This window comes from Pollicipes pollicipes, unplaced genomic scaffold (genome assembly GCF_011947565.3).
Source record: "Pollicipes pollicipes isolate AB1234 unplaced genomic scaffold, Ppol_2.1 Scaffold_6330;HRSCAF=7507_pilon_pilon_pilon, whole genome shotgun sequence".
NCBI classification, from domain to species: Eukaryota; Metazoa; Arthropoda; class Thecostraca; order Pollicipedomorpha; family Pollicipedidae; genus Pollicipes; species Pollicipes pollicipes.
Genome location: NW_023596854.1, coordinates 26699 through 44164, shown reverse-complemented (window position 1 = coordinate 44164; position 17466 = coordinate 26699). Strand labels below are relative to the sequence as shown.

The following is a 17466-nucleotide window of genomic DNA, read 5'->3' as shown; positions in this document are numbered from 1 at the left end:
GCGTCCCTTATCTCACTTTATCTCAACATTCCTGCCACCGTCGAGTACTGAGCAAATGCCTATCGAACAACTATCAAGCCTTGGTTTGTCAGAAAGTGCTCAGATGTGGCGCCGCGCAGTCTCGCGCGCTCGATGACGCATGTGATAATTTCGATTCGTCGATTTCTAGTTGATTTGTTTTGCGCCGGTCGGTAGGAGCGCGTTTGTGCGGGTAGTGAGGACCGGTTCGCTGTTCGCCGAGGCCGAGGCGCTCGCTCGCCACGTGCCGAGGGTGGTCGTGGTGATGTGGCCTCGTATCGTCCGTCAATTCTAGCGTTTGTACGCAAACACGCGCTCCATGGCTATAAATATATATGATAAGGAACGCGTCGGATGTTTTTCCTCCCGCCCGCCTTTGGAAAGCTCGGCATGACGAACGTTCATTTGTTTCTCAGTACGCTTGGTGCTCAATTCGCTCATTGGATTCTCACAGTAGCCGTGGGATGTGCCAGCTTCGCACGGCGTCGTCGCATCCGCGTAGAAGGGACCAACGCAAATGTAGTCTGTACAGACAGCTGCCGTCTTATCGCTTTGGCTGCGACTGCGTTGGTCAGAAATCCTGCGCCGTTGCATATTACTAAGTGTCAGGTAGCGGTTTGAGGTCCAGTTGGTTCAAATAGAGCAAGCACGGGCCTTTGAAAGGCCTTGAGCCTTTGTGAGGAAGCGTCGGTATGTGGAGCAATACACCAGCAGCATGCTGGGGGTCGTGCTGCGGCTGGCCGTCAGACAGAAGGTAGCGTCACTGCAGCTGATAGGGCAGTGCTTGTGCGACCTCCAGGTACCTGCTGGAGGCCGTGCTGCGGCTAGCCGTCGGCGGAGAAGAATGCCATGTCACTGCAGCTGACTCACATGCTACTGGCGATGACGTCACGACCCTCGCCAGTCGTTCCGCGGGCAGCGTCATAAGCGCCATAGGACCAGGACAGTCGGCGCGTTCTAAAGCCCGCATAAACACCGTGTCCAGCGGAAATTTGAGCTTTTTCGATCCCCTCCCCGGAGCCGCGTCGAAAGGCTGCAGATGGCGTCACGCGTCGCATTCCCCCCACCAGCTGCGGACGAGGTCGCCCGCACGAGCCCTGGGCCATCGGACGGCCGCATTCGTGCTGCTCCTCGCTCACACGGCAGCCGCCGGCAGGACTCGAGCGTGCCCGGTCTACCGAGCTGCCTCCCGGAGGGGAAGTGCCGGCCCACCACCGCCCAGAAGGCGGATGGCTCGCGGTGGTGAACACTGGATATATTTGGGCAGCAGGCTGGCCGCTGCCTGCTCCTGCACTGGGTCGGGTCGGCTCGGTGGTCCCGTCCCGAACAGCGCGTCTGAAATGCCACGTGGTTGGCGGGGACTCTGCAGAACACAATGTCACGTTATCATCGACGGCTGTCGGGGCGGATGGTGTGCGCTCCTGACAGCGTGCTGTGCTGTGTCTCAGTGACAAGTTTGGTGAGGATGGTCCGCGCTCCTGACAGCGTGCTGTGCTGTGCCTCAGTGACAGGTCTGCTGAGGATGGTCCGCACTCCTGACAGCGTGCTGCGCTGTGTTTCGGCAACTGGTTCGGCACGGGTGGTGTGCGCCATTGAGAGCGTGCTGTTCTGTGTCTCAGTGACAGGTCTGGTGAGGATGATGTGCGCTTATCACAGCTTACACAGACCTTCCCTCCGTCCTCTCCTTGTTAGCCTGTTGTTTGATTCGCCAAACCTTTGCGTTAAGACGATTTTTTCCACACCGTCCCGCTCCCGGAAAGGCTGCGTACTTCTGCCCCAATTCTCCCAGACTCGTGGTTGACACCGCGTGGAGCCGAAATCGACTCCGGAAGCGTCTGAAGTTTTGTGGAGTCGAATAGATCGGGTTTCTCCGGAAAAGGTCATGAATCAAAGTTGGAGTTGACTCAGCTTAACCACCAATGAATTTATACAACCAGATATGCGAGGAACAGCGTACGCATTGGCTCCTATGGATCGGGATTCTGAACCTCGTCTTCCCGAGTCGCAATCGCAGCTGAACCAAAACTTGTGTTTTGCTGAACGGAGTCGAAGTCAGAATCTACTCTAGGTGAATTATGGCACGAGAACATCGAAAATGACTTTTAATATCATGTGACATTCGAGATCAACAGCTGGGTCAAAGGATGGGGAAACGATGTCACCAAAAAATTACCGGCCAATTTGAAAACTGTAAGCATCAAACTATTCACAAGCGCAAGAGCTAGCGTCCGTCAAACAGTCCTGACCTCTCAAAGTGACCGTCAATGTCAAACGCGGGCTCAATAGGACGGGGAACTCAACATCACCCAAAATTTGGCGGCCGATTTTTACTTGCAAACACCAGAATATTCGACACAGAAAAACTAGTGCCTGTTTAGTATCACAAAGTAGTGTCACCTGTAGTGTCACAAAGTAGCGGCCTCTCAATGTCATTCCTCAAGGTCAAAATCAGGCTCAAAGGGCCCGGAACTCGATATCACCCAAAAATTACCGTCCGATTTTAAACTTGCCAGAACCAGAGCATTCACTACAGACAGCAATAGCGTCCGTCAAAAAGCCCTGGCCTCTCAAAGTGACCTTTTAAGGTCAAACGCGGGCTCAAAGGAGGGGGAACTTGGTATCACCCAAAAATTGTTGGCCGGTTTTAAACTTGCCAGAACTAGAATATTTAGAAGCGCAAAAAACTAGCGTCTGTCGAAACGTCTTGACCTCCAAATTCATCATTCAAGGTCAAACACGAGCTCAAAGGATAGGGAACGTAACGGAGATTGTCCAAAAATTACAGGCTAATTTTAAACTTCCAAACATCAAAAATTCACCACAGAAAGAACTAGCGTCCGTCGAAAAGTGTTCTGACCTCTTAAGGTGACCCTGCAAGGTCAGATGCGGGCTCAAAGGACCGGGAATTCAACATCACCCACAAATTAGCGGCCGATTTAACTCGCCAGCAACAGAATATCTACAACAGAAAGGACTAGCGTCCATTGAAAAATCCTGACCCCTCAAGGAGATCTTTCAAGGTCAAACGCGGGCCCAAAGGACGGGAACTAGTAATTTTCGGCTGGTAATTGTTGAGTGATATGGAATTCCTCGCCCTTTGAGTCTGCATTTGACCTTAAAGGATGGCCTTGACAGGTGACTACTTTTTGACGGAGTTAGTTGTCTCGGTGTCGAATATTTTGATTTTTGCAAGTTTTAAACCGGCCGGTACTTTTGGGGTGGCATTAAGTTCCCCGTCCTCTGAGCCCGCGTTTGACCTTGAAGGGCGACCTTGAAAGGTCATACCTTTTGACGGACGCTGTCTCTCGTGCTTGTGAATATTATGATGCCTGCAGTTTTCAAATCGGCCGGTAATTTTTGGATGGTATCGAGCTCCCTGTCCTTCGACCTGGCCTTTGACTTCGATATTCACATGGTATTGAAAAATTAAGTTTATTTTCGATGTTGTCGTGCCATGGTTCACCTCGAAACCTTTTTTTCAGCGAAGTTGGAACTCGTCGCTGAATAAATCGCTGAATAACTTCCTAACTTCACGGACATCATGCTATTTAGGGTAGGGGTGTAATCTGTCCCGCTGCTGCGGTAGCAGACCGACGGTGCACGCGCGGTAACGGCTATCATGTGGCCTGTCCTGGTTTCTTTTCAGTACAACTATGCCTTTCGCAGATTGGTTTCTGCTTGTTCTGCCTCGCCGAGGAGCACTGGGTGGCACTGCTGCGTTTGAGAGGTCTTATCGTGCAAAGCCACGGTGTTGTGCAATCGAGAGACAGCCATCGAGCAGAGGAGCATTCACACAGAGTCGATGAGGGTAAATGTGCTATTTTAGATAGGCACGCACGCAACATAACCTCACTCACCGTTCGTCAGAAAATAGGAGAGTTTTGCCGGGCCCTGATACCCGTGGCGCGGTCGGTCGATCGACGACTCAGGCAACGGGCCGCACGGGGCCGGGCGGCGGCCAGGCGGTTGCCGGCGCGTCCTGGCAAGTCAGCCGAGCAGAACGCGTCACACTGAGCACGACTTAGCGTTCCAGCCGCTGCATGAGATTAAAGGGTGTATGGGTGGTTAGCAAAAGCAAATGCCAGCTTCGGTTAGAGTTGTGCAAGAGCGCATTTTTCGTAAACCCGAGGACGCAGATGCCATGTCCAAAGTTCCGAATCCATTGGGGCGAGTTGTCGCTGGCGTTCTTCTTTCTGAGCGGGGAACAACCAGTTTTTGGAAAATCAAGCCATTTCTCGCGGTGGTTGATTCCAAGAAGCATGGCAGTCCCTCCCACAACCAGGGGCGCCACCACTGGATGACAGGTACCTTACGCCCGTTTGTTATGCGACGCCATAAGCTGATGCTTGATTTCAAGTTCATTGTGTGCACGCTGATCTTTTCCCACCTTTTCAAATGACGTCGACCCCGCCTTGCACGCCTCTCTCGTGCCAGCTGTCACGCGGGTTGCCTTGGGGACCGGAAGCCCACCAATAAGCCTACGCAACGCGCAGGGCGTTACGTAAGCAGCCCCGGAGTCGTACCCTTGACACAGTTGTAACGGATGGCCGCGCCGACAGACGCAGTTTGCTTCAGGGGCGACAGTGGGTGTCCGGCACTGGAACGGGACTTTGACGCGGAACAGCTATCAGCTCGTGTTGAGCTTGTTTTGCGGAGCACGCGAGTGCGCGAGCGACAGTGAGTACTCATAATTGTACTTCCGCCTGAAACCTCATGTTTATTGGTTTCGTAAATAAATCGTAATTGCGTACACGGACCCAATGCGTGTTGCTGCTTGCTTTTCTCCAACGGATGTTACTCAGCGCACGTTACGTTTTTTTTTTTAGATAAGTGGCTCAAGAGGTTTTGGCCCCTTCCGCACAGTCAAATGTTGGCTGCCGTTCTCGGTAGGTGCTATAAGAGCAGTGTTCTTTGTGGCGCCGCTGCCTACGGAGACCGTGTATCACCTTCCACGTTCGAAACGGTGGGTCTCTCTGCGGGCACCGCGCAGCCGTAGGAACGCTGCTCGCCGCCTTATATGCGGCAGGCGGCTGTGGTGACGCCCACTGGCTGTCCCGACCGCGCCAGACCGGGGGAGCGCGTGCAGCGTGTGTCCTTCGGTCGCCTCGTCACCGGCCGCCGCCACTGAACAGCACTGACCAGCGCTGAAGAGGTAACCGGTGAGCTGGTGAGATCCATACTGGTTCTTCATGGGGGCCAAGGGGACGAGGTATGGTACACGTAGCGACATCACCAGGGCTTACGGCTGGGACATGCTTCGAACGGAAACGGAACAAACGGAACGGAACAGAGGCGCGCGCGCGCGCGCGAGAGAGAGAGAGAGAGAGAGAGAGAGAGAGAGAGAGAGAGAGAGAGAGAGAGAGAGAGAGAGAGAGAGAGAGAGAGAGAGAGAGAGAGAGAGAGAGAGAGAGAGTCCCCATTGATAAAAATGGTACAAAAACGTTATAACAGTGGACATTGACACATAGGTCTTGTGAGCGTAGGTCCAGTGAGCGTAGGCCTCCTGGGGATGGGTCTTCTGGGTTCTCCCCAACCGTCCAGGGCTGTTGCAGGGCACAGAATTCCGTTATCAGAGGGAGTGAACAACGCAACTATTCTAGGCAACATGAGGGTCCATGCGCACCATGATTGCGATGTAGTGCGTAATGGGTGGAGGCCTTCATCCCAAAGTCTCAGCAACAAATGTGTATTCATACGAATACGGACTGCAATCCGGCTGCAATCTACATTAGTTCAAAGTCACTACGACAGTCCTCGCCCAATATAGCGCTATGTGGGCCGTCTGGAATCCTTGCATTAGTCGTTTTGCGGGTAGGCCTAGGGCAAGACCCAGCAGCGTCACTGAAGGCCTCCCATTCCCGCAATGCTAAAGCACCTTAGCCAGTCCTTGGCTGCCTCCAACGGCTCCGGCCCATGCATGGTCCGGGGCATGGCCTTCAGGCATCGACCATCTGTGCTCCTGCAAGTAATCGACATAATTATGATGGTTATCATCGGCACGCTTCAGCTCTCAAAACCGTAATGCAATGTGTGTGTTGTAATTCAACTTGATTCACTACCCTCGGCCGAGAACGATGACATGAAGAACTCCAAGCTGCACTATCTATATCGACCGCTAGATGGCAGACCAGGCCAGGAATTCTAAAGGTTCTTGATTTCTGGAAACTACGAAGATGACGCAACAGCTCCATTTGTTTGTTAGTGTTCTAAGAGTTCGGGAAGTTCTTCGTGCGCGAGCAGCTCGGTGGGAGGTCAGGCGCGTGGAGGGAGGCTCGCAGAGAAGGTAGTTTGTTTTACTGAGTTGTCCGGTTATTCATTGATTCTGGTTAGTGACCATCATCACTTCTATCGGGAGCTATGTATGGCGAAAAACGAATAATTCGGGGCTAAGGGGGCTCCCCTTGGCTGCGCCTGTGTTAATCAACCATGTTCGTGGAATTCGGCGTCCACAGCTGTGCCTGCGAGCGAGAAGGGTAGTAGAGTGTGGTAAACAAACAAGAATGCATTAGCATTCCCATTATAGAGATAGATCCTGCTTTGCCTTCTTGTAAAGTTGGACTTGTCAACTTTTGTATTACTGTGCATGTTTATCAGTTATGCAACACATTACCACAGCCCTGAATTAGATATTTGTGCTGCATCTTAAGTTATAGCTCAGACCATATAGCTCATTGCTTAGCTTATAAGACTGTTAGGCGTGGATGGATAATGGTGATATTCTGTGATGTTTAGTCTCCACAAAGGTGTAAATGTGTGATCATTGGTGATGTCAAACCACAAGCAAACCACAATGATGTTTGATGATGATGATGTTTGTTTTCTATACACTGTTATACAGTTATGTTGAATTTTTCTGAGCCTGATTACACAGGTCATACATTGGTGGCACAAGATCATTGTTTGGACATATATCTTTCAAGAACTGGAGCACTGTCTATTTTTGCTGATATGAAAAGAGGTGATAGCTTCAGGGCTATCATCAAAGTTCCCTTCCCAAAAATTTTGTGTGAATAAAGATCATATTGTTTAATAAGATAGCAAATAGTCTATGAATTTTTGTTTGGGGTTTTTAGCATATGATAGGGCTCATCCTTTTCTGACTTTCTTATTTACAAAGGTTTTTGCCCATTTAGTTTACCCAAATCCTTTGCTAACTAGTCAGGAGTAATGGTGTTGGCTAGTTAAAAAGAGCATGATTTTCAAGTATGTTTATTTTCACAACAGATGTATTGGATGTGATATAACTCTGTAATATAGTCATGTTACACTGCTTCAGACACATTAACAAACAGTGGAAAATGCATATGGATGCATTGTCTGTGTAAAAAAAACTGCTCTATTAACAAGATATGGGGAAGGATGATGGCATACCAGGAAGCTGTCATAGTCATTTATGTACATTGTAGCTCCTTTTTCAGTCCATTGTGATAGGCAGATGCTTATTTCCTTGGGCTGGTTTGTTGTCATAACATTTGATGGTATTAATTGGTCTAAGATCACAGCATCCAGCATCTAGACTACTGACATCTACACTGCACCCTGCCCGTGTTTGGCTCAGTTTGTTAGCTTCTATACATACAAGAAGGGTGCACATCTGAATACTGATGTGTCAACTATGTGCTGTGATTGTTCCAGGTGGTTTTGTGCAGCTGAAGTATTATAAACTAGCAGCAGTATTTTAGCCACACCCAAGATGACTATAAAAGGCCTGCCTTTCTTTGCTGCTGGAAAAGTGGTGAAAGGTTTTGGAAGAGGCTCAAAACAACTCGGCATCCCAACAGGTAGGCATGTGAATGACTGGCCATAGTGAGCCATTAGCTCTGCAAATGCAGATGTAAGCCCCTAAAAGACAAAAAAGCATAGGCATTGGTGCAATTGTATTGATATAGTTGGCTCAGCAGCTTTAAATGTGCTGATATGGTAGACTCAGTGGCTCTGGCCAGGCTGTGTTTAGCTGAATGTCGTGGATAAAGCTAGGCACCCTTGCACATTAGTTGCAGCTCCAGAGCTCTGCAAGCAGCAAAAGCTGCAGGAGATGATGCTCGACAAGACTAGTGCCTCCAAAGCATTACCCTTGCTGAAATGTTAGAAGCAATTTTGAGCAATGTATGCTGCAAATATGTAACAGTGACGTCGCGAATGAGACTCCATCTGAGAAAGATAGCCTGTTGCCATTTGACGGCCATGGTGCAGCCAACCGCCTGGATGGTGCAGTGACTTACTGTCTGCGACTGCTGTGCAGCCAACTTCCCAGAGAACGTGGTGGACGGCCTGCCGTCGTCCGTCGGCGCCGGCGTCTACTTCGGCTACGCCCGCGTGGATGATGGGCCCGTGCATAACATGGTCATGAGCATCGGCTGGAATCCCTTCTACAAGAATGAGAAGAAGTCCATGGTGGGTGGCAGTTGCTTGAAACTTCCGTCGATTAGCCGGACAGGACGCTTAAGGACCGGACTGGAACCCTCTGCAAATTCGTTGCAGTCAAATATTGGGAGACGTCAGCTCACGTTTGGTGGCCGCTCCTGCCCGGCTTTATCGTGGTGTTTTTCCACGTTAATAGTGACGCTGTTCAGCTCATTGATTACCAATGCGGTTTTAAGGTCGTCTTTAATGTGAACGGTGACGGAAAGTATGTGATTATAGCATGCACACAGTCACTGCCGGTGGCCATTTGGATGTGTTGTTGATGTTTGATGATGATGAGATTTGGGTTTAGGGGCGCTTCGACCGCCACGATCATTCTGCGCCCGGTTATTGTCGATGTTTGCTGCCAGGACTCCGAAAGGACTTCTCCGGCAGTGCAGTGAGTGTGCTCAACACAAAAACATTCTGCGGACGCTAACCGGATAAAGACAAAGAGTGCTGTTTCTAGCTCGATAATGCATTATCGCATAGTAGTTGCTCAGCGAAGACTTTGAAGCTGTGGGCACCTGTGACACGCATGCCCTAACCGGCAGCGTGACGGAGCCTGGTGCCGAGATCCTTCGGCCTGTGACAGCGGGTTTGGAGAGTGACCTTCCGACGTTTGCCCCGCAGGAGACGCACATCATGCACAAGTTTACGGGGGACTTTTACGGCTCGACCCTGCGCGTGTGCATGGTGGGGTTCATTCGGCCCGAGAAGAACTTCAAGTCGCTCGGTGCGTGGACAACCCGGTCCTGGGAAGGGCGTCCACTGGAGACACGCTGAAGTCATGCCGACGGGCTCACGTGGCTGTTAACGGGCTCGCGCTCACTCACGAAGTCATGCTCACGAGCTCACGTGGCTGTTAGCGGGTTCGCGCTCACTCACGAAGTCATGCTCACGAGCTCACGTGGCTGTCCGTCGCTGGATGCTGTCGAGACGTGGCTGTGCTTCTCCATGATACAGCAGGCTCTTACCTGAACAATCGCACAGCCCGTCGTGTCGGACATCTCGAATTTTGAATACGCGGCGTTGGGCGGACTCCAGGGAAAGCATCGAAGCTGGTTGTCTTGTCGATGTGCCGCGGCATAGAGGGAAACGAATCAAAGGTTGCGATTTGAAGCTGCTACCCGTCACCCTTCAAAGATTTCGCCATCTATGGCAACACGTTAAATGGATGTGGTGCGAATTGGCTTTTGTGTGGTTGAACGAGCGGAATTTTCATCGAAGGCGGGTGGCGTCATTTCAGACGAGCTGATCCGCGCCATCAACGACGACATCGACGTGGCGGCAGAGCTATGCGCACGCCCCGAGAACGCCGCCCTCGCCAAGGACGACTTCTTCTTTCAGTCGCTGGCCTCCACCAGCAGCGGCGAGACCAGCGACCGGACCACGTCCCCAGAGGAAAGCGTGATTGTCCGGAGTGACAGCGAGGGCAGTATAGAGCACTGAATGCCGTCGGCGCGGTAGAGATTAGAAATGGGGGACGGACATTTACCGCGTAGGACGGAGTCTGTGGCATGTCAAGCACGGTCTGGGGTCAGCTCGCGACCTTTATCTCTGTTGTCTGTAATTTATTGAGCTCGGTGTCATTATGTTCGGAATGGATCATTTTGCGACCAGTGGAGCTTGAGAAGGCTTGGCGAGCCATGAGCGGCGTATTTTGTTTCCACGAAGGAGATATCTTGGCGCTCCGAGACGTACTGAACCACCTGTCTGCCTTACTGAAGTGTTATCATCCGCCTGCCCCTCCAAAAAAACAATACTTCAGTCTGAGATCTGCATCAATCCTGCGCTGAACGATGCGTACCACGGCGCAGTATTGGTCGTTGTCCGTAGGCTGTGGTTCGCAAGCTGGGTCGTCGGCGATAGTCGCGGGCAGAGGTCAGGGTCACGGTTAGACGGCGAAGGGTAGACGATTGGTGTTCTCAGTGACGGCATGGGGGCCCGCGTGTACCCATCGTATGGCGATGGTGTCTGTGGTGCTGGTGGACACCGTCTACCGTTGTCGCCTGCGGTGAGTCTACATTCTGCTTCACATGCTTACTTCGAAGCCTTGTTGGGATCGCTAGTTCGTGGGTGCAGCTTTACCGCCGGCGTGCTATTGATGAACGCGGCGATTGGTAAATTATGATGGACTTATCGGTGTAGGATGGCGAGATGGCGCAAGTTTGATGTAGAGCGGCCGTCCGATCAAAGGCCATCGAGTGCGATTACGGCGAAGATGAAAATGGAGATCGGGGTGAAGAGGGAGCTTAGAAATATGGCCGAGATGGATTAAAATGCAATGTGGTGTCATTGGTGAGATCGCGCGACTTGCATTTGGACTAGAACGTGCATGTCGCACATGTCGTGGCCAACAGCCTACCGATGTGTGTAGTGGCGTATTGGATGTGATCAAGGTGCGACATCCAGGTACTCTGCACGGCCAGTGGGTGTCAAGACGCACCGTCCATTTGCTTTACGGTAGAACAAACCTGCTGATTTAAGCCACTATATGTAGTTAAAGTGTAACAAGAGAAATATCATAATATACGATGATGCACAGTTGGGGCGTGTGTAATGAATCGTCGCGCGGCTACGTTTCCCGTCCTCAGATGAGGCGGGCCTGGTTCCCAAGGCCCGGCGCTCACTCCGTGGCACAGCGGTGGCGCCCCAGATGCGCCGAGTAATGGAAGCCGTGGGAGTGGGCCCAAGATGCACGTGCGGAAGCGACGATGTAATTGCTATGGTATGTGAGGAGCTTGCTGGATCGGCTTGGAGAGGTCTTGGATGGGTTAGGTGGCAACGGGGGCCCTTACCTGGTGAGGCTGATAGGACGCAAGGGATATGATGCACACGCTATATAGGATTATGAGGGATATGTGGTGGCATACGAGGTGAAGAGGACGAGGCGGCTAATAACGTTTCGCCAACCACGTACCGAACGCGCACCAAACTCAGTGTCATTTAATGCATGTTGCATTCATTCAATTTGCATTTACAGTGCTTTCATTCACTTAGCATCTGCCTTACAAACCTTTCCCATGAAATTGTCGCGAGGAGATTTTAAAATGATTCATAACGAGCTTATATGGGCCTTACGGGCCCTTTGATTGAGGTGCGAGGAACTATCGGCTTTTGGAGCATGGGAGGGCGGCGATGCGAAGTGAGACGAAGCCAGATGTCACAAGTGATCACGCATATAGTCATTAAGCTATGGATTGCTCAAAAGACACATCCCGAAATATCACTGGGGAAGCTACATTCGCTTCCGTGCAGAAGCGGGTTTGAGAGGACTCGGGCCATGAGTTGTTGAAAATGCATGGGGAAAAATCGGGAAAAACTACCTATGCAAAATAAAGGTACTTTTCGCAAGCAGGAGAGTGGCATTGGCTGGAGGCCAGCCCGAAGGAGTGCCCTAATGACCCCTTTATTTCGAGGGATAACAATTTTCTTCTGTTTGCTCAAACCATGCTGATAGTGCGCTCATTGGCGGAAAGGGGCCCACAGAGCCATAATTTGCGACGCGATGGGCTATCATGATTCGAGACAGCGAGAGGAGATTGTTTAAGCGCGAGTCCTGACCCCACTGGCAGTACGTACGCACTGAGAACAGATTACATACCCCACAAACGCCAATGAGTGCATTAAAAGTATCCCGCACATCAATGAGCTTTTGATGTTGGTTTGCCCTGGTGCCCTCAACATTTGTTTAACCACGCGCACCATCTAACATGTTCACTCGGCTATCCGTTAGCCTCCTCACGAAATAATGTCTGTAGGTTCTACACGTCGCTCGCTGCCCGTGATAGTCATGAGAATTCCAACCGAAATATTTCTCTTTATCACTAGATTCCGGAATTGTATTCAGTAGTGTCGTAGTGAAAAATGGCGCTCGAACCTCCCAGAAGTCTTAAATTCCCATGACCTCCTGGCTACGCCGCTCTTGAAGGACCCCTTTATTTGAGCACAAGGGAGATCCAATTAACCTCCCAGACTGGAAACCCAAGCGTAGAACTCCGGTGCCTTCAACCTAACCCGGTCACGTGCAACATGGTCCCGTGACCTGGAACCCAACCACATGACCTGCAACCTGACTGCGATGAGCAGCATGACCCTGTCGCCTGCAACATGACCATGCGACCTGCACCTGGACCTCGTGACATGCAACTGGACTACGTGACCTTCGACCGGATCACGTGACCTGCGACTGGACCGAGTGACCTGCAACCTGACCCCGTACACTGCAACATGACACCGTGCCCTGCAACCGGACCACACGACTTAAAACCTGGCCCCATAACCACCTGGCCCCGTAACTCAGATAGTAGGGCGTAGTGGCCTTAGGAACCGTGCTCATCGATATCAGGTCAAACTTTTTATGTGTGTGGGTTTTCCAGCCAACACAAAGGGCGCGCTGAGCTCCGAAGATGTCCCTTGAACGTGAATACGAATCTGATGCTAACTTGACTGTCACACATTTAGTGAAGCGTAGTAAGGTTGGTATGCTGTGCTGCCACTTCCATACGTGGTCTCTGATTCGTTATTTTCTGCTTGCATAGCAGGAACGGCTTAGGAGCAGACATGATGCTCCTCTTTGCAAGGAAAGTAAAAAGTACAAAGTTGAAGAAACCGGAACTATTTCGCTCGTCAATGCGGGAAGCATCGCGTGTGGGGTGGGCGTGTAACGTGGGTGGTTAGGTGTAGAAGGGCTTATGTCGAGGTTTTTCACGGTTTTCCCTTGTCTGTAGGATACTTTTTTACGTTTTGCGCCAAGGTCTGACGCCTGACGGTCAAGCCCGAAGTGACCACAATGGTCCGTGTCCAGCATGCCTTTTGATCGTAAGTGATGCCGAGCATGCGTTGTGTGAAAGGTGTGATCTCGGGGGCATGTACCTACCTGTACAATCTATGCTATGAAGTTCGGTTATAACATTCATGTGATAAAGCTGAGCTATGTGCTAAGGTGGTGATGGTTCAGTTTTCCTGGTATTTTGATAATATAAGTGCATAAAATGGCCAGGGATAATGTACCCATGGAGTACTTAATGCCCACAATGTCAGGACTAGGCACAGTGATAAAGCCAGCCTTCATTTATCTCATAGTGTAAGTTTCTCAAGGTTGCAATTTTCTTCCAAGTCTTTCATTTTCAGTGTCAGCTTTGAGCCATTACTGCTAGCACCAGCTTCAACTATATGCCATCTGGAATGGTGTGCTTCAGTGTTGAGATGTAAATGTGATATTTTACACCTGGCTCCAGCCCCAGCTTTGAACAATTTTTAGATTTTGATTATGGTTGTAATTTAGCTTCATGCCATGCACAACTGCTGGACTTATCACAAACTGGCAGAGCAGTCATCTTGATCTCAAAATCTCAAAATTAGAGCTTGTGATTCAGTTACCACTGATGAAGGCAAGCAAGCTAGTGATATAAACTGTGTCAAGAGGAGTACTCACATTAGCTACTGGCTGTTGTGAGCTGATTTTGATTGATTATGTCTTATAAACAATTATGTATTTAAACATAGTATATGAGATATTCAAACAAGGCCCAGTTTTCCATTTTGCTCCTCTGTGTGAACACCATAAACTTCAGTGGCTTCCTGTGTGGCCTGCACAGGTGCTGTTATCCTATGAAAATGTTGGAAAATTGATGGTAGGTTTTATTAAGCTGCAAGGTGCCATATATCCAGTAGGATTGGTACACACAAATGTATGTGTTACTTTGTTACTCCACAGCTTTTTGCTTTTGTTATGGTATGCCTGTTCTGGCCATGGAACTCCAGCATTTTGAATAACGTCACTAGCAATCTCATGGCATCAGCAGCACTCAGTCAGATGCATTGTGTTCAACAAATGGGCTGTCTGTTTATTTTTCATGAGCATCTAGATTTGATGATATATTAAAAAATGTCCCATGATATGTATAATTAACATTTGCATTCCAAGGAACCGTCAAGTCACCACTTTAGGGCCACCGATACCACCTGATAACACCATCCAGCTGACCATATTGCCAGCAGTCAACCACGTTACGGCCATCAAACTGAGTGTGGAAAATGCCTAATTAATAAGCTGTAAGCTGTGTATAGGCCATTCTGTACCATCAATGCCTTCATCTGCCATCAGGTCGACATGCACTTCCAATGATGAACTCAGCCCCTCTGCCACCATACATGGACCAAGGCATCGGCCACAACCGCTGCTGCAACCGCCGCTGCTGGTGCATCAGTGACATCTGTGGCATCATCTGTGTGCTGGTCACGTGGTTTTTGATCGGCTACGCCGAGTACGTGGTGACGGGCGTGATCCTGCTGTCGTGGCCTGACTCGGTGGGCCGCGCCCTCCACCTGCTGCTCTACAACGGCCTGACGGTGCTGGCTCTCTCCAGTCACCTGCGCACCATGCTCACCGACCCGGTGGGTGGCAGCCGGGGCACGACCGGCGCTGCTGCTGCCGGCCGGCGGTGGTGCCCCGTCACCGCCGGCCGGCGACAGGCGCGGGGCGGTGGCCGGGTGTACGTGTCCACCGGCAGCGGACAAGCGGACTGGCCCGGTCCGGTCCAACGCTGCCGATGTCTGTCTTCGGGATACGACTGAGGACTCCGCCGTGCGGAGTGGCGGCGGACTCGTCCGTGTCCCGCCGTGTGTGGTGGTGGACTCGTACGTGTCCTGTCGTGTGGGGTGGCGGCGGACTCGTCCGTGTCTCGTTGTGCGGGGTGGCGGCGGACTCGTCCGTGTCTCGTTGTGCGGGGTGGTGGCGGACTCGTCCGTGTCTCGTCGTGTTGGTGGCGGCTGACTCGTCTGTGTCCCGTCGTGTGGGGTGGCGGCTGACTCGTCCGTGTCCCGTCGTGGGTGGTGGTGGCGGACTCGTCCGTATCCCGTCGTGTTGGTGGCGGCTGACTCGTCCGTGTCCCGTCGTGTGGGGTGGCGGCGGACTCGTCCGTGTCCCGTCATGGGTGGTGGTGGCGGACTCGTCCGTGTCCCGTCGTTATGTCTTCATCAGCATTGCTCATCTTATCTCCTCCAGATTTTTGTCTGCTCACAACTCGCCTTTGTCGCCGCTCGTTTTCCTCAAAGTGCGTCACCCACGAAAGTGCAGTCTGGCCGAAATTGCTCGCCGTCTGTGTGCGGAAGGCTGCTCAACCTTCGCACGAACTGAGTTTGACCCGTGTTGTTCCACTGTGTGACCCGCGCTTGATCCGAGTGTCGTTCGAGTCTGACCCATTCGTTTGCAGGGTGCGGTACCCCGCGGAAACGCCACGCGAGAGGCCATGCAGCGCGTGACTATGCAGGAGGGTGGCGTGGTGTACAAGGTGAGACTTCCCGCCGTCTGCGTGATGGTGGGCATTGTGAAGGACGGACGTTTGCCGTGCGAACCCGTCTACCTGGTACGCGTAAGTGGTATGTAGTATCCGGCGGTATGTGGTCCGATTGAGGTGGGATAATCTGGATCATAGCTGTCGCTGCTGGTCTTCGTTGTGCTGCTTATCCGTGACGATGTAGCAGTCCTGTTAGCTGCCTCTGCGTGGTATACGGTTTGTCGGCGGCGGCTGCGGTCACAAATCTGGTGGTCTTGGTGTGGTAATGGTGTCTCCAGCGGTGTTCAGAGCTCGTCGGAAGGAGGCGAAAGCAACTGCCGGCTCACAGAACATGTCGTGCACTATTGACGACTCAGTGTACTTTGTCGGTATTCCGCAAGTTTGCTCTGTCGGCATGCAAGTGCCAGCACCGCGCGCGCGCTGACGCCAGCGTGGCGCCGCGCGTGTTTCAGTGCCCGAAGTGCTGGAGCATTAAGCCGGAGCGGGCACACCACTGCTCCATCTGCCAGCGGTGCATCCGTAAAATGGACCACCACTGCCCCTGGGTCAACAACTGCATCGGCGAGAACAACCAAAAGTTCTTCGTGCTTTTCACGGTTGGTGTTTTAATGCTTCGACGTTTTAGGCACTCGTCAGCGTTACCCGTTCTCAGTATGTTCTGGAGGTTCTTGTTCTGTTGGCCTTGATGTAACGCTCTGTGTAGTCTATAACGTTGTGTGAGCTATGTTTTGTACTAAATACTGTGCTTGGGGGGCGCTGGCGAACATTGCGCGTGGCCGCGCCTGGACCGCCGGCCGCTGACCTGGCCTGCCCCGGCAGCTGTATATCGCAGCCATCTCTACCCACGCGCTGGTGCTGGCTGTCAACCAGTTCGTGACGTGTTTCCACCACGAGTGGCGAACGTGCAGCGCTCACACGCCACCCGCCACCGTCGTGCTCCTGCTCTTCCTCATCTTCGAGGGCGTGCTGTTCGGCATCTTCACGCTAGTGATGCTCGGCTCACAGATACAGGCCATCTGGACCGACGAGACGGTACGAACTGTCTGACAGACAGCCTGTGCCTGGTTGTTTCCACGAAAGGTTGCTGCGTGAAACGTGGAGTATCTTAGAGAAACATTGTAGGTCATGGAAGTCGGAACACGCAGTGCTGTCGACAGAAACCGCTGGGTGCGCGTCGACGACTTACGGGATAGCTCCCCCGTGTCCGGCGTAACAGCCCGAGGAATGTAGCGCAGCAGCTGTGACCAGTCCGTGATAACGCCTGCCCGGACAGCGCCGTGGCAGCGCCGGCCGCCAGCGAGCGTGGGCTGCATTCTATCGCATCTACCGATCCTCGCGGCAGGGCATCGAGACGCTGAAGAAGGAGGAGGTGCGCTGGGAGCGCCAATCGCGCTGGAAGAGCCTGCAGACGGTGTTCGGCAGGTTCTCAGCCTCCTGGTTCTCGCCGTTCACGCGGCCGCCGCTGCACGGCAAGGCCGTCGGACACATGTACTCCGTGTGAGCATCGGCCCGGCTCAGGTCAGGTCGGCGGGCCGTGGTCAAGGGGGCTAGGTGGCGGGTCAGGGCGCAGAACGCATGGCCTTCTGGGTTGCCTTTGACGTCGGAAGTTGTGCGGATATGCGTTTTACTCCCTGCTATCCACAGGTCCTTTTCTGGTCTTTTTCGGCATTAGTGTTGTTAGTGTACAGAGTTAGCTGGGTGTTCGTCCAATCCATACTCCGGGTCTCGCCACACCCACGAG

At 52.1% G+C, this 17466-nt stretch overlaps 2 protein-coding genes across 9 annotated transcripts; both read left to right on the top strand.

Moving 5' to 3' along the window:
• The first annotated feature begins 4607 nt into the window (after nt 1-4607).
• Nucleotides 4608-10949, top strand: LOC119106886 (riboflavin kinase). 8 transcript variants are annotated; one of them, XM_037230223.1, is made up of 6 exons: nt 4609-4695; nt 5045-5185; nt 7654-7799; nt 8261-8412; nt 9055-9157; nt 9671-10949. In XM_037230223.1, exons 3-6 carry the CDS (start codon nt 7712-7714, stop codon nt 9871-9873), a joined length of 546 nt encoding a protein of 181 aa, XP_037086118.1. In that variant the 5' UTR covers nt 4609-4695; nt 5045-5185; nt 7654-7711; the 3' UTR covers nt 9874-10949. The 8 variants fall into 8 exon arrangements, with proteins under 8 accessions (XP_037086120.1, XP_037086118.1, XP_037086119.1 ...); XM_037230224.1 differs by having other exon boundaries at nt 4611-4695; nt 4909-5170; XM_037230226.1 differs by having other exon boundaries at nt 4611-4695; nt 4909-5177.
• A 2087-nt stretch (nt 10950-13036) lies between these two features.
• LOC119106885 (palmitoyltransferase ZDHHC3) lies at nt 13037-17240 on the top strand. Its single transcript, XM_037230219.1, has 6 exons — nt 13037-13245; nt 14534-14823; nt 15642-15719; nt 16178-16321; nt 16545-16757; nt 17068-17240. The coding sequence occupies exons 1-6, from the start codon at nt 13233-13235 to the stop codon at nt 17224-17226; spliced, it is 897 nt and encodes a 298-aa protein (XP_037086114.1). The 5' UTR covers nt 13037-13232; the 3' UTR covers nt 17227-17240.
• The last annotated feature ends 226 nt before the right edge of the window (nt 17241-17466 follow it).

Coding starts and splice junctions, on each gene's coding strand:
- LOC119106886 (XM_037230225.1), top strand. CDS start 7,712: ATGACTATAAAAGGCCTGCCTTTCTTTGCTGCTGGAAAAGTGGTGAAA. Junction 7,800..8,260: donor ACAACTCGGCATCCCAACAG/GTAGGCATGTGA, acceptor ACTGCTGTGCAG/CCAACTTCCCAGAGAACGTG. Junction 9,158..9,670: donor GAAGAACTTCAAGTCGCTCG/GTGCGTGGACAA, acceptor GCGTCATTTCAG/ACGAGCTGATCCGCGCCATC.
- LOC119106885 (XM_037230219.1), top strand. Junction 14,824..15,641: donor GCACCATGCTCACCGACCCG/GTGGGTGGCAGC, acceptor ATTCGTTTGCAG/GGTGCGGTACCCCGCGGAAA. Junction 16,322..16,544: donor AGTTCTTCGTGCTTTTCACG/GTTGGTGTTTTA, acceptor CTGCCCCGGCAG/CTGTATATCGCAGCCATCTC.